Raw genomic sequence first — 15,585 nt, forward strand, 5'->3', positions numbered from 1 at the left:
GCCACCAGAAATCCAGTATCTTCTACATTTTCCTTCAGAGGAATATTGAAACAAGCAAGACTTACAGGTAGAAAAGGTCACCTAACATACAGTAATCCTGCACAGGGATTGTTAGGAATAGGCAGAAAGATATTCAGTTTCACTTACAGAGCAAACACTAAATTAGACTCCATGTGCTAGGAACATTTTGAAATCAAATGGTGATCTTGAAATTAAAAGCTAAGAGAACACTCTGTAAAGGACTCTACTAATATGAACTAAGACTGGATAGAAAAAGTTGAATACAAAGGAACTGACTGCTCCTGGGTAAGATGAGAAAATGGTTAGCATTCCGTCCCTCTGGAAGTGTGTAATGAAAGAGGATACTGTAAAATGACCATAATGTATGTTTAGGAAATCAGGGAAGAAAACCACAAAAATGCAGATGAATTGCATGTTTTTAAATGTATATTTATTAGTTGCCTCATAAAATAATTTCTCTAAGCAATATACAAACCATTAAATGGGTGATTTGTACAAACCATCAAATTTAAAACAAAACAAAAATGTGCATGCCATTGTGAATGCTGTTAGATTTGGTGATGGGGCTGAGCCAGTGTACATGAAGGACAGAAACATGCATGACTCTTACAGGGGCCAGAAAATCACATAGTAGAGTGATTGTTCCGCTTCAGATTCCAGGTCACAGAGTCTGCTGCTGAAATACTCGCCCACATAAAATATCCTCACTTGTGGAAAATGAATCTTTAAGAGAGAAAGGTTCCCACCCAGGCCGCTACTTTACATGCTAGCACTCTGCATGTCAAGTGTCACATGTTTAACAGTGAGAAGCATTAAAAAATACTACCCCAGTTAAGTTAGTGTCCAGCTAAGGAGCCAAACTATATGTGATGGGGCAGAGCCTGTTACGAAAAAGGAGCAATGCAGAAGCGAGCTCCAGGTGGCTGGAATGGTAAACAGGAAACTGATGTTATTGGATTGTACCGTGGGAACCAGGGACAGTCTGTAAAGTGCTCTGAGAGCCGGATGTTAGCTCAGAGTGACACATGACCCTGTACTGGAAGTACATGGGTGGAGTTATTCTCTCTCCGCAGCTGGGTATCAGAGGGTACAGACATGTTTTCTCTGTACTGAGGAAAGACAGAAATAAAGGCATGTAAATACATTTCTGTCTGTCTCTTTCCCCTCCCTGGGGATGGCAGGGAGTGAGGGAGGAGGAGTGGCTGTGTTCTTCTCACGTTTGAAGAAGGATCGGCCGATATAGACCTCGCCTTGTCTTGCCGGGAGTCGCTGACGGGGGAGGCCAACAAGGAATCAAGCCGGGCACCTGGAGAGTGCCAAATGCCTCTGAATGACAAGGCTTGATATCAACATATGGTAGCAGACGCTGCTGGTTATCTGATCCATGGGAATCAGCATGAGAGGTGAGAGGTTGATGGATCGTGTGCCATCCTCTGCACCAAGGAAAGAAGATAACGTCTGCAATTGCAGCCAGAAGCTGAACAGACGGCTGGCACCAAGAGGGGGTGTTTTCCAAGCAACGGAGCCCAAAAAAGGTATGCTGAATATCGGGCTAAAAGTGTGAATGCAGATTGATTTATTCTCTGGTTCACGAGAGAGCTGCGTTTGGAAAAAAACAGCTCTGAGAGTAAAGGCTTGCATACCACAGATTTTTGTGGTGAGATAACGAAGAAGTATGCACAGTTGCTAAGCAACGACAGTCAGGATAGTGGAAAACTACTGACACCTGGGGCTGGCTCAGTCAGAGCCGGGAAAGCGAAAGTTGTTTTGACTTTGAGACAGCTTGGAGATTGCCTGCCTGAGAGACAGGCAGAAAGACAGCTCAAAAGGAGCTTTTGGGATTTTACTAGCTCGAGAGTGGAGAGCTGAGACTTGAGTTCAGCATGGATGCCAAGAAGGGGGGAGTGCCCCTGAGTGCCGTGGTTCAGGATGAACACAGCCGGCATGCTGCACTGGAAGTAAAGGACAGGGGGAGGGAGGAACGGAGTTCTAATTCCCCCACCGATGAGGCTACTGGAAAGGATGCTGTAGCTTTGAACGTTGTACAGTGCTACAATTGTGGACAGGCTGGGCATCTTCAGCGGAACTGTAAGAAGCCACGTCAGCCAAAAGGAGCGAAGGGCCGCTCAGCAAAGCCTGAGGCGTCAGGCAAAGGTCATACCAAGCCTATGGTGGAACCTGCAAGGGCTTTGATGGCGAAAGGAACCACGCCAGATGTTGGGAACGCGTTTATTATCGACACTGCAGCGACGGTTCATATGTCCCCACACAGAGGACTCTTTTCATCGTTTAAGAAGCAAAGCTTCGCTGTGACACAGGCCAACGGTCAGGAGCTGGAAGCGACCGGAAAAGGGACTGTCTATCTTAAGAGTCTGAACTTGACAATAAACAATGTTTACTTGGTTCCTGAACTGAAGTTCAATCTGCTGAGTGTTTCGCAGATTGCAAAGAAAGGACTGAGACTGTCCTATGATGATAAGAGCTGCGAGATCTTCAAAGATGGAGAGTTATTTCTTTCGGCCAGAGAGAAGGATGGACTATATTTGTTGACTTTTGCACAAAGTGATTACATGGAATGTAATTCATCTGTGTCTAACCTAGTTTCTCTTGCAGGTGTGAGCAAGAAGAAGACCGGAGTCAACAGAGCATTTCAGCGGGTGTATGCTGATGTGATTGGTCCTCTAGAACCATCTAGAGGCAATGCAAGATTTTATCTTGTGTGTGTGGATCATTTCTCTAACTTTGTCTGGGTTTATGTGTTAAAGAAACCACAGGAAGCCTTGGAAAGGTTTCAAGAGTTTTGTGACAAGGTTAAAGACATGCATGATGCTAACATTGATTGTCTTTTGACAGATGAGAAGCAGATTTTTCTTTTACAGGATTTCCAGAGGTTCCTGCAGAAGAAGGGGATCAGACACAAGATTGCTGTTTCAGCGGAAGCGTGGAACAGGGGTGTTTGTGTAAAAGTGAACAAAGAATTGCAAAAGGGAATGAATGCGCAATTGCTTAGTTCACATCTGCCACATGAGTTCTGGGCGGAGTCACTCATGTCGTTTTGTCATGCATGGGTGAGAAAGGTTTCGAAAGAGTTGGGAAGTTCTCCTTTTGAGAAACTGTTCCAGAGAAAACATTCTGTTGCCCATTTCAAGGTTTTTGGGTCTCATGTGAGGACAGAAGCTCCAGGTGGAGTAAAGAATGCCAGAGGCATTTTTGTGGGATATGAAAAGGGTCTCTACAGAGTAATTTTGTCTGAATCTGGTCAGGTGATTCTCACAAAATTTCTAGAGAGTGCTCCTGAACAGGAGAGAGTGATAGTACACACATTTCCCACAGAGGACGATTCAGATGATGATGATGATTTCACAGAGTACAGTGGTACTGAGAGTGACAGTGATAGCTCAGACAGCTCTGTTGTCACAGTCATTGAGAGGAAATCTCACACAATGGATAGACCTTCACAGGTGAAGGATGAACCACTGTTTACCATTGGAACTGGTTCTCCAAAGAGTCCTGAGACTGGACCAGTGAGCAGAGAGGATCAGCACCTCATACATAGGTCTGAGAGAGTTACAAAGGGTCAACCACCTAAGAGGTACTCAAAAGAGTTTGCTAACTTAGCTGTTGCATGTGTTGCTGTTGTAAACAACCGAGGACAGGTTGGAGCTGTGTCTAAGTCAGAGACAAAGACACAACAGAGAGTTGCTAGCCAAGGGAGTGCAGATGCACTCGTTCCTTGGAAACCAGACAACCAGAGAGGTACACTGGGGAAACCAGTGGCGGGGAGTTCCAAGGGTGGAACTGAAACAACAGGGGAGTGTTATGTGTATAACAACTGTTTGTTTTCTTCTCTGGATCACGCTTTGCTTGCCGCAACATGCATTGATTCTTTTGGGGGAGGATGTTACGAAAAAGGAGCAATGCAGAAGCGAGCTCCAGGTGGCTGGAATGGTAAACAGGAAACTGATGTTATTGGATTGTACCGTGGGAACCAGGGACAGTCTGTAAAGTGCTCTGAGAGCCGGATGTTAGCTCAGAGTGACACATGACCCTGTACTGGAAGTACATGGGTGGAGTTATTCTCTCTCCGCAGCTGGGTATCAGAGGGTACAGACATGTTTTCTCTGTACTGAGGAAAGACAGAAATAAAGGCATGTAAATACATTTCTGTCTGTCTCTTTCCCCTCCCTGGGGATGGCAGGGAGTGAGGGAGGAGGAGTGGCTGTGTTCTTCTCACGTTTGAAGAAGGATCGGCCGATAAAGACCTCGCCTTGTCTTGCCGGGAGTCGCTGACGGGGGAGGCCAACAAGGAATCAAGCCGGGCACCTGGAGAGTGCCAAATGCCTCTGAATGACAAGGCTTGATATCAACAGAGCCATCCTCTGCCCCACTGATATTTAAAGAAGGATGGGAAATGATACCTTCTTGCCTACCTTACCTTGCTGCGCTCCATTGCTTTAAGCATTCATTCCCAATTTGGTGTCCCCTCCAAATGTTTTGGGCAACAACTCCCCTAATCCCCAGTCACATGGCCATGCTGGCTGAGGATAAGGGAAGCTGCAGTAAAAATAAATCTGGAGTGTCCTCCAGATGTTACTGAGCTCCAACTCCCATCTGCCCCAGCCAACATGACAAATGGTGATGCATGATGGGAGTTGGAGTCCAGCAACACCACCATGTTGGCTACCCCTGGCTTAAAGAAACAGACTGCCACAAGATAAGGTAAGTGAGGAAGCTTGTGATCGCTTTGCTCCTCTCTGCCGAGCTTGTTGGTAGACCTGCTCCAGATTAAGTAATCCAAGGCTTGGCACCAGCCAAAGCAAAAGGTTACCTAATTGGAGAGGAAGGGAGAGTCTCTGAGGAGCACTAAATTCTAATTTATTTCACCTAATGTATTTTAATTGCAATCCTTTAATGGCACAGTAAAAAATAAAAATCCAACACTTCTCATTCCCACATTGGTTCTTTTCTGCCTTTTCTGCCAAGAGGAAGAGGCAGTCAAATTTTTAAATACATTACAGAAAGGAAAGAAGGAGACTGTGCATCAGGGACGCCATCTGGGGTGGCAGGGGTGGGTGGGACAAGGCTCCCACAATTTTCAAGCAAGGGGCCGGGCCCCACCAGGCCTTCCCACAGCCACAAAGGGCCCCAGTCTGAAATCACGGAGACCTGTGCCAGCCAGTGCAAACTATACCATACTATATGGACCAAATAATTCAGTTGAAGGCAGATTCCCATCACCCTGTCCCAAGTTTATCCAATGTTCAGTGTGAGAAAATATATGAACTGCACATGAATTCTTATTGTGTGGCTTGCCTTAAGCCAAATCATACTGTCTGCTTCAACAGGCAGCAGGACTCCAAGGCAAGTTCCTCTCGGCTACAGAGGTCTTTGGCAGCCCTACTGTTGAGAGTATTTGAAACTAGGATCATTTGCACGGAAGCACATGGTCCACCACTGGCTGATGGTCCCTGCTTACTTAAAAATGAATGGCTAAAGTAAGTGTCTAGACTGAAGTCTGAAGTGAAGAGATGTTGAGCAATTGGTAATGCTAACAAACATGGCACAAGGCTAGGAAATGGATTGTCCTAAACATAAGACATTCCATAGTTTGATATTTGAACAGCTATCACACAAAGTATCTATTTAGCTTTTCCAGCTTATTCTTGTAAGATTAAACAATACCAACAAATGTGGGATTATTATTGTATTCCCCCGCCCTTGTGTAAGACTCTTCAGATGACCATCTTTTCCTTATCCAGTAGTAACTCATTCAACACTTGAGCAATATCCTGCTGCTGATGGTGCTTCCAGATAACCTCTTTATTGAGCATTCATTCTGACCTGTTTGCAGGGAGATTAAATGCCACTGGCTATTTAATGAACATCCATTCCAATTTGCTTGCAGCAGGAAGATTATATGATGTTGCATATGATGTTGCATCAAGCACCATCACACACTTTCCACTGCATTTTCTTGCCACATTTCTTATCACCCCAAATCCAATATTTTGGGGACGTGGGTGTATTATCAAGGATCTCCCAATCATCTATAGCTGTTTAACCTGAATTTGCTGGTATATAATTGAATCCCACCTGAAAACAGTGGCAGTCTGGAAGCATCCTAGGTTTCTACAGATGGCGCGACATCATCCTTCTCTACCCTGGACATTCTTTAGTTCTAAAAAGGCAGCCTGCCCTGATTCTCTCTAGTTCTCTTTACGCTGAGTTTTCTTTGGGTTCAAATCATGTATAAGCCCCATGAAAACTGATTAAGCGTCGCTTTGTAAGATTACTTGTACATTATTAAGAAGCACATACATCATTAACGTTAGTCAACATTTGTGAGCTAGGGAACCCCAAGAGGTTGCTAGTAACAGCTAGATGCAGTGAATAGCTTGACAAAATAGATTTTAAAAAATGTTAGTTGGAGTTGAGCTAAGGGTCTTCCACAACAGAGCACGATTAATCAGAGGTGATGCATAAATTGTTGCTGGGAGCAATGACATGAGTCTCTTTTGAAAGGATTTTTAAAACCTGTGTAGCAAAAGCTCAGATTTAAGAAATAGTCTGAGGTCTATGAGTATCAGACCAGAAGAGGGCATACAAGTCCTGGAATCAGTACATTCTTATTCCAACACAGGAAGTCTCAGCAAGCATTTCCTTGTTATGAAAAACAGCGGGGGTCTTCGTGAAACCACTGTTGAAATATCCCTTTGGGAGATATTATGACTAAGGATTTAAGTGCAGGGTAATCCAAGGTTAGTTTCCAGATAAATCCATGCTGCTGCACTATATTTTCTGTGACAGTAGTTAATTGCATGTTATATTAGCATGCCACGTTGGTGTACCTGATGTTCACTTCTCATATGGAGAATGCAAGACGCACATTTATGGAGACTTCGGGTCCAGGTTATTCTGAACTGTTTTAACACAGAGGTACTGAAAGTGATGACAGGTAATGCTATATGCCACAACAGTCACCAGCATTTAGAATAAATCTACCTCAGGGGAGAATTCACACCTTAAGCAGAGGGAAGGGATTCATTCCATTCTTCCCTGTTCACTGAAATTTTATAAACTTTTCTTTTTTATTTGATTTGGTAAATAGAGATACAAAAGCTCAGAAAAAATGCTACTCTTCCCCCTCCTCCTGGCACAATTTTTTTCCTTCCACATGCACAGAACTTAATGAAGCCTTTCCTTATCTTCTGCTCTACAGAAGTGCCTCTGCTGTCAAACATAATCCGTTCTGGAAGACTGTTCGACTTCCAAAACGTTCGACAACCGAGGCACAATGGGTGGTTGGCAAATTCCATTGAGAAATTGGAGAAATGCACCTCAGAAGCCATTCGACTTCCGAGGCACGTTCGAAAACAGAAACATTCACTTCTGGGTTTTCGGCATTCAGGTTCCGAATTGTTCAGCTTCCAAGATGCTTGAAAGCCAAGGTTCCACTGTATGGTGTTACCTAGTTTATATATATAAGGAACACGGGTGGCGCTGTGGTCTAAACCACTGAACCTCTTGGGCCTGCCGATCAGAAGGTCGGCGGTTTGAATCCCCGCGATGGGGTGAGCTCCCGTTGCTCAGTTCCAGCTCCTGCCAACCTAGCAGTTTGAAAGCACGCCAAAAAGTGCAAGTAGATAAATGGGTACCGCTCTGGCAGGAAGGTAAACGGCGTTACCATGTGCTGCTCTGGTTTCGATGTTCTGTTGCGCAAGAAATGACTTAGTCATGCTGGCCACATGACCCAGAAAAACTGTCTGCAGACAAACACCGGCTCCCTCAGCCTATAGAGCAAGATGAGCGCCGCAACCCCAGAGTCGTCTGTGACTGGCCTTAACTGTCAGGGGTCCTTTACCTTTTTTTTTTTAGTTTATATATAGTGAAACAAAGTTTATCTCCAATTTCCCTGCATGTATTTATGTGTGTGTGTGTTTCACATCTCTGACAATACTAATACATACCCTTGTCAAATTACTGCATTTCAAAAACAAAACAAAACCCTGTTTAGTATTTGTTTAAAGGAAATATTCAAAAGGTGTGAACATACGCCTGTATCAAACTCTTTGGCATAAAATTCAAAATGGGCCTGGAAAAAAAATTCCTAGTAAACATGTAAGGAGTGTTTTTAAAAAACCAAATAGGTCATATCAACTCATCTCAAAAACCTTAAAGGGAAGAAAACAAATATGGGAGAAGTAATTCATTTGATCTGAAAACTGACACACAAACACACACGATTCCCTTCTTGGACCATTCTAAGTAGTCAGCTAGATTAAACTAACATCTCAGCTCCTTTGGATATCAGCCTCCCTTGCCTGTATTTTATTGCCTGACCTGCATGACTCTCACTTTTACCGCAAGGACTTGGCTTCTGTCGGCTCTTGAGCTCACTGTGAGTGTGAACATTAAGCTATCCTTGCAGTGGACGGAGAGCATTGGCTCTCTCTTTTTAAAGCGACAGTGTTGCTTTTATGCATTTGCGAAATTGACTATATGTCTAAGGGCAGCTGCACATCATACAGTGGTGCCCCGCAAGACGAATGCCTCGCAAGACGGAAAACTCGCTAGACGAAAGGGTTTTCCGTTTTTTGAGCTGCTTCGCAAGACGAATTTCCCTATGGGCTTGCTTTGCAAGACGAAAACGTCTTGCAAGTTTGTTTCCTTTTTCTTAACACCGTTAATACAGTTGCGACTTGACTTCGAGGAGCAACTCATAGAAAGCAGTGTACATAGTAGCCTTTTTTGAGGTTTTTAAAGACTTTGGTGATTTTTGAAGCTTTCCAAAACTTCTTTTGCAGCCATTTGGTAAGTTAAGCCTTTAAAACTTTTTTGGGGGGTTTTGGATTTTGGGTTGGGGTGTTTGGAATTCAAGGACTTGGTGTTGGGGAGGGGTTTGCAAGAATCTGGAAGCTTGTGTGTTTTTTTCCTGCATTTTTATGATTTTTTGTGACCATTGGGGCACTCTGCTGTTTTTTTAAAAAAATTCTGGATTTGAATTTCTGTGTGCTGGGTGGCTGGGGGAACAGTTAGGGAGGGGTTTGCAAGAATCTGGAAGCTTGTGGTTTTTTTTCTGCATTTTTATGATTTTCTGTGACCATTGGGCGACTCTGCTGTTTTTTAAAAAAAATTCTGGGTTTGAATTTTGAAATGCTCTTTACAGTATGTGTGACTTTAAAGAGCACTTAATAAACTCTTGTACCAAATTTGGCTTTGTTTGGACTTTTTTGACCATAGGAACGCATTAATTGATTTCCTATGGGATTTCGTGCTTCGCAAGACGAAAAAATTCGCAGAACGAATTAATTTCGTCTTGCGAGGCACCACTGTACAGTTAAAGCATATGCAATACACATTTAAAGCACACGAGTCCCCTCAAAGAATACTGGGAACTGAAAGTTCCCTCTTGCAGAGCTACAATCATTAACCCCCTTAAAACACTACAGTTCCCAGCATCCTTTAGGGGAAGTCATGAGATTTAGATGAGCATTGCATGTGCTTGAAATGTATGGTGTATATCTGTCCTTAGTGGCTCAGTTCTCATTATGACCCCAATCTATGGCTTAACATTATGAGAAAGACAGCTGTGTTTGCATGTTCTTCCCTCCCTACTCCTTCCTCTTCTTGTGCCCTTCACTGAATTAGGGACACAGAAAGCTGCCTTCCATGGAGCCAGAAGATGGGTCCATCTAGCCCAGTATTGCTGACACTGGCTAACAGTTGCTCCCAGTCCTACATGGATCTGCATACTTTCTTAGCAGGGTGACTTCAGCTGAAAACTTTTTTATTTCAACAAGCTTTGAACATTTGATCATTTGCTAATGTAAAGACTGTTCTGCACTCAAATTGTGATGGTTTTAGTGATGCAATGTTCTTATTATAGTTTAATATTTTTATCTGGGCATTTTGTTTTCTAAGCCACTTTTGAGTGTTTTACATACAGAAGAGCAGTGCAGTAATAAATAATAACAGTAATATATCCCAATTGTGGTGTAATAATGCCAGTTTCACCCACCTTGCTTGCCTTCAAGATCTCAAACATCAAAGGCAACCCTTGCGTGACAAGTTCTTCAGTGTATTCTTCCTCTTGAATAGATTTAAATTCTTTCAGCAAGCATTGGATGAGTGGTCTTCTGTGTTGCTGAAAGGCAGTTCGCAAGGACTCTAACCATGTATGCAGAGTCCATGGGACACCTGTATAAAAATTTAAAGTTATCTTAAAGATTTGCACATATCTTAAATACCCAGGTTTAGATTAATGACATGGAGATCCTATGCTGGACCACATTTTAAATTCCATTCCACCTATTCTGTTTCCTCTGCTGGGATCACCATTAGCAGTTGGCCTTGGCACCTGTCAAAGCCCACACCTCATTTCGGGGCCCACTGTCAAGCCTTGGAACCTCCTGGGCCTGTTGCTCCTCTTTTTTACTGTTGCTCCTGTTTTCAATTGGCCTTTCAAGCAAGCAAGCAAGCAGGCAGGCAGAAAAATGAGGGGGGGAAACATGCAGAAAGACCCACCTCTCCCTTGGGGAGAGGATGTTCAGCAGAAGAGGCAAGTGAACAGGCAGCGACAACAGTGATGGTGAGGAGGAGGGCACTCAGTGGGAGGTGGGCACATTGACAGCATCTTACATGAACATACAAAAAACCCCACCTGGAACTGACACTCGTCAACATCCCCCAATGAGCTATAAATCCCTGTATATTTTTTATGTCTCAGCTGCTTTCAGATTGGTGACTCCTAGTACTAATAAATCATTGCTTTTCTGCTGTAAGTAAGCTGCAAGCAGAACTGCAACTGGCTTGCCATGCTATACAGCACTCCCCCCCCCCCCATAATTTCATCTTGCTAGGCATCAGCTACACCAATGGGTATGGCATAGACACCCATGGGTATGCAAAGTCCAATTTCCTTTGGTAGTCACTTGGAAACAATTACAAGTGATCATTAAACACAATAAATCAATTAGTTTTTTGGTGGTAAGTACTTATTCGTTTAAATGGGGTTTCCCCTTACAACCCATGAAATGACCAAAGAAACCAACAACCCCATGGTATTTCATGTTTCTTTTAGATCTGATGTATAGATTTGAAGGGATTATTGGGGGGGGGCACACTGCTAAAGTGGGAGTGATCGAGTGGATTCCCCTGCCCACTTTATTTGTTAAAAATTAGCAGCATAGCATTATGACACTTTCATTTTAGTAGAATTTTGCTAATATTTTACTTTTAAAAATATAGCTGACAAAGTGTTTTTAGTTTTAACCAAGAAATAACAGCATGACAGATATGCTGCCATAGCAGTCTAGTAGGGATGGGTGATTTTTTGGTACACATTATTGGGTTGGAGAACTGCATCACAACATTTGGAGAAGGGCAAGTTTTGATGGATGACTGTGCTTCGGGTTTGAATATTGTTTTGGAAAGGGGGAATTCAGTAGGTTCGCATTAACATTTGAACTGTACTAAATTTATCCCTATCCTTATTCTGGATGTAAACATTTAGCATAGTAAGAAACCTACTAAGTATTTCTTCCCTTACATAGAGGTTGCCTTGAACCTGTCCTCTCCCCTGGAGAGTTTTGCTATTTACTTTATAACAGGGATGGGAATGCTGCGGTCCTCCAGATGTTGTTGCATAGAGGGTTGCTGTCCAACATCTGGAGGGCCACAGGTTCTGTACCTCTGCCTTATGCTAACATACTTAAAGATTTAAGTCAACTAACATACTTAAATTAAAGGAATTAAAGATTTATTTGCATTAGAGGTTTCACACTGGCCTCTCTTTTAAATATTTTAATGCCTCAAATCCACAACATAAATAATAATTATTTTTGATAAATAAGCAGCTATTGATGTTGTAGAATAACATACTATTTTCAAATATTTTTTATTTATGTGTTTATTAATTGCAGGTGTGTTAACTCCTCTCTTGAAACAGTGTGCTCTTGAAATGGGAATAAAGTAGCCTTCCTTATTTACACATGTTTTTGTTTTGCTTGGGCCTTTGATACTGCTGCTTTTAACTCTCTTCCTTTTTTTGCACAGGCCTTCAGCTTCTCTTTTCAATGCCAGAACAAGTAGTTCTTAATCTAGTCAATTTCACTCCTAAGGAAGAAAGACCTTCCTAGTCTTTAAAGTGGAAAATTGACTAGGACCAGAAGATAGTTGCTTTTGAGTTTCTGGTATGCAAAGGATTCTGGCCTGCAATGTCAAACAGAGCCCTTCTCACCTAAGGATCTATTCATGAGTAAGTACCCCCAACCAGTCTCTTGTTATGAAAGTGTGCTCACTTAAGAGGAGGGTTGCATGTCATTCTAATCAAATCAATCATCATTTAATCAATTAAAAAGGTGCCTAGGTGTAAAATCAAAGAAGGCATTTTTTTTTCTTTTGAATGATGGTTTATTCACATGCAAGTGTATCCAGATTTTTTAGTTCTCAAACAATTAAGTGGATATGATTCCTTCAACAGAGTGACTGCTCTGCTTAAAAGTAATGCCTGTGCTGCTTTGTGTGTGTATGGACTACAAATACCCAAAGTATAGCACAAAAGTCTACTGGGACATGATCACAGAAATAGGAAAATTCACAGAAATTGCAGTTCCTTAGTAAGAGAGATGGCAGGAGGTGGCGGTAGGGGAAGAAGCACAGGTGGGGCACATCCAAAGAGATGCTTCTGATGAAGTGACTTAAACAAGTGCTTTAATATGGTCAGACATATCATTTAGCATATTTAAAAGGTAATTTGAAGGGATTTCAAATTCAGATCGAGACAATCCCAATTTACTATCTAATCCACAAAAATGCCAAAGATAGGAAGAATAAAAACCTCTAGCCATGTATTTAAACCCTTTTTAATATTCAAATTCTCTCCTGAATTCCCAGGCACATCTGAAAGTTACCCAATTTCTGCCTTGACAAGAACTCTGGGACAAAAAAAAAATGGTCAGCTCAGCTGACAGAGGCCATCAAACCAGATTTCTGACAGTCATTGCTCATGGGAGAGAAAAGAACGGAAGAAACCAAAACTGACCTATGCTCCTGATGTCAATGGTTACATCCACATATCCGTGTTCAGCACTGTGATACATAGCCTCTTTCAGAGCTTTAAGTCTGGCTTTGCTGTTGCGGCTGGCGCACAAAGGAGCTGGCGCACTATCTGCCAAGTCAGTTCCCTCAGCCAGTATCTCCTCCAGGGACAGGATATCACTCTTCTCCTTCTCCGGCTGAGCAAGCAGCTTACGAAACACGTTCCTGTCAATCACAGGGCAAAAAGAGAGTGGGGGTGGGGGAGGAGAAAGGCCATTGGGTTGGAACTCTTAACAGTTTAAGCCAGAGCCAACTAGCTATCTAGCGAATGCTAAATCTAGTTAGTTCACCTAACTAGATCCTCTAGCAAATCAGCTTTCAAGCAATGCCTTTCTTGGTGCAGTATAACTTATTTGGGCTTGCAGCTGCAAGTCCAGCATCCAGGACAGAGACTCTCATCCTCTGCTCATCAACAGGCTTACACCTGTGTGATGCCATTCATCTTCAATGGAGACACTCCCAATTGATGAACTGTTAGAAACAATCAATCAAAACCAGGGTGCATCTTCTCCCTTACCTCCCACCTACCTTATATGCTTAGATCTTGCTAGCTGCGCATGTTCAGTCCTGTGGGGGATAGAATAAGCAATGTTTCCAGAGCAGATGGGCTAACGAGTGTGTGTATTTATAGCGGGAGGAAAGATATTTCCCCTGTTAGTCAAGAGGATGGGTGTGTGTTATGCCATGCAATGAAATAAAGGGGGTACATATTCAATATTTCCAGTTGATAGCACAATCCACAGCTCTCAGGGTGAAGACAGATGTAGTATTTAAAGAGATGGACCTGATGGACCTGGCTGCCTGGCTGGGTGTATGATTTGCCCAATAGATAGAAATTCCATCAAACTGAATCCTGGGGCCACCACCAAAAGCTTCAAGAAAGCTACATCTCTTCTCATTTAAAGAACCAATTGTACATTTATTTGTTTATACATTCACCCACCTTTTTTAAAAAATGAAAAAACTAAAATAAACAGTTGCAAACTGTTCTGGGTTTGGGAGAGGCTCTTTGGCGACATTGCACACACTAGCTTATCAGATTTGATTACAAGCATGCAGAATCTGTTTATTCAGAGCTCAACCCTCAACAGGGGGAAGGTATGCTTGCACTGCTAGCTTACAAACAAGCCCACTGCTATCCAGATGTCACATCTGTATTCATCCTTAGCCAATATGAGGCTGCAGCAAATTCTTACTCCACATTACAGTTAGAGATGTTGATATTTTCCTGCGCATCTTTATAGAATTTAGGGCAGAACTGGGTATCTGGCAGATAATTCAGATTCCTGAGAATCTCAAGTGTACTCTGTGCTCAGTTACAACTGTTGCCATTTGTAGACCCTGAAGGTGACAATGCATTAAGTCACAGGTAGGGAGTCTGTGGCCTTTCTGATGCTGTTAGATTCCAGCTCCTATCATGACCAATGGCCATGTTGGCTTGGGCTGATGGGAGTTGGCCCTCCAACAATATCTGGAGGATCACAGGTTCTCCATGCCTGTACATACAGTAGCAATCCCGTGATCTTCCAGGCAAATTGAGAGTTTGTGTGTTCAAAGCAGAGAACAAAGCAGAAGGCAATTATGAATACATAAGTAGTGATCTGCTAGTTTTATTTATGCTTTTGACTTCTTTTAACTTTTTATGATTTTACTGTCTGGTTTTATGTCTTTATATTATTGTAAACCGTGGTGATATATATATTTGATACAGTGGTATATATATAAAAAATTCTAAATAGATAAGTAAGTGCAAGCTTTGAGAGCTAAGCTCCCTCTATAGAAGGGTATCAGTTCAGCCCCTGAATTAATAAAACTCAGGAAGGAAATGAGGGAGTGGGAGTAGAACTTTGCTGGAAGGGCTCAGAGAACAGTAAAGCAAGACTGGTGGCAAAGATAACTCTTCAGGGTTTTGTACTGTGGATTGGGAGAAACTGCCTTTCTGTTGTCCCCCTTTTCCACCTTAACTCCTTGCAATCCTTGCCTTCTTGCACAGACATACAGACCCTTCCCTTCTAAGAGAGAGACCACATGTGCATGTTTGGTCACTGCAACACCAAGGTAGGACGTAGCTGTGAAAGTGGGTCATCGCTGATCTAACACCATAGAGAGCTTGTTTGTCACCTAATGACACCTCAGAGGTAATTATTTTCAGTGGAACTATTTAAACATTCAGAGTTATCAGCCTTTCAGTGATTCACGTGCATGTATGAACCAGGCCTCAATCTTTCTATCTCATACATTGGTAGATATGTGTATCTGGCATGCTTATTCCACCTCTCTTTCCCACCTTAAAATCACTTTCATTTCTCGTGACCTTTCTTCTGTCCTTAGACCCCTCTTGCCCAGCCTCTAAATCATCCCCTTTAGGGCTGACCTCCTGTGGTTCTTTACCCCCCTTGCCTTGCCATGGCTGCTTTCTCCAGACTTGGCAGATCGATAGTTCTGGGCCTGCAGTCCTCACTTTAG

At 42.7% G+C, this 15,585-nt stretch overlaps 1 protein-coding gene across 6 annotated transcripts in view; it reads right to left on the reverse strand.

Moving 5' to 3' along the window:
* ABTB3 (ankyrin repeat and BTB domain containing 3) overlaps positions 1-15,585 on the reverse strand; it is a 213,878-nt gene that overhangs the window by 13,125 nt on the left and 185,168 nt on the right. For 2 of the 6 annotated variants that reach the window (XM_083574077.1, XM_083574075.1), the window contains 3 exons: positions 13,648-13,686; positions 13,064-13,284; positions 10,040-10,218 (listed from right to left, as the gene is read on the reverse strand). In XM_083574077.1, coding sequence (XP_083430203.1) covers positions 10,040-10,218; positions 13,064-13,284; positions 13,648-13,686 — 439 coding nt within the window. Of the gene's footprint in view, positions 1-5,671; positions 6,942-10,039; positions 10,219-13,063; positions 13,285-13,647; positions 13,687-15,585 lie in introns of those variants that run through there. The other 4 variants (XM_083574079.1, XM_083574078.1, XM_083574080.1 and 1 more) reach the window with 4 other exon arrangements.

Source organism: Podarcis filfolensis (assembly GCF_964270895.1).
Source record: "Podarcis filfolensis genome assembly, chromosome: 10".
Taxonomy (NCBI): domain Eukaryota; kingdom Metazoa; phylum Chordata; class Lepidosauria; order Squamata; family Lacertidae; genus Podarcis; species Podarcis filfolensis.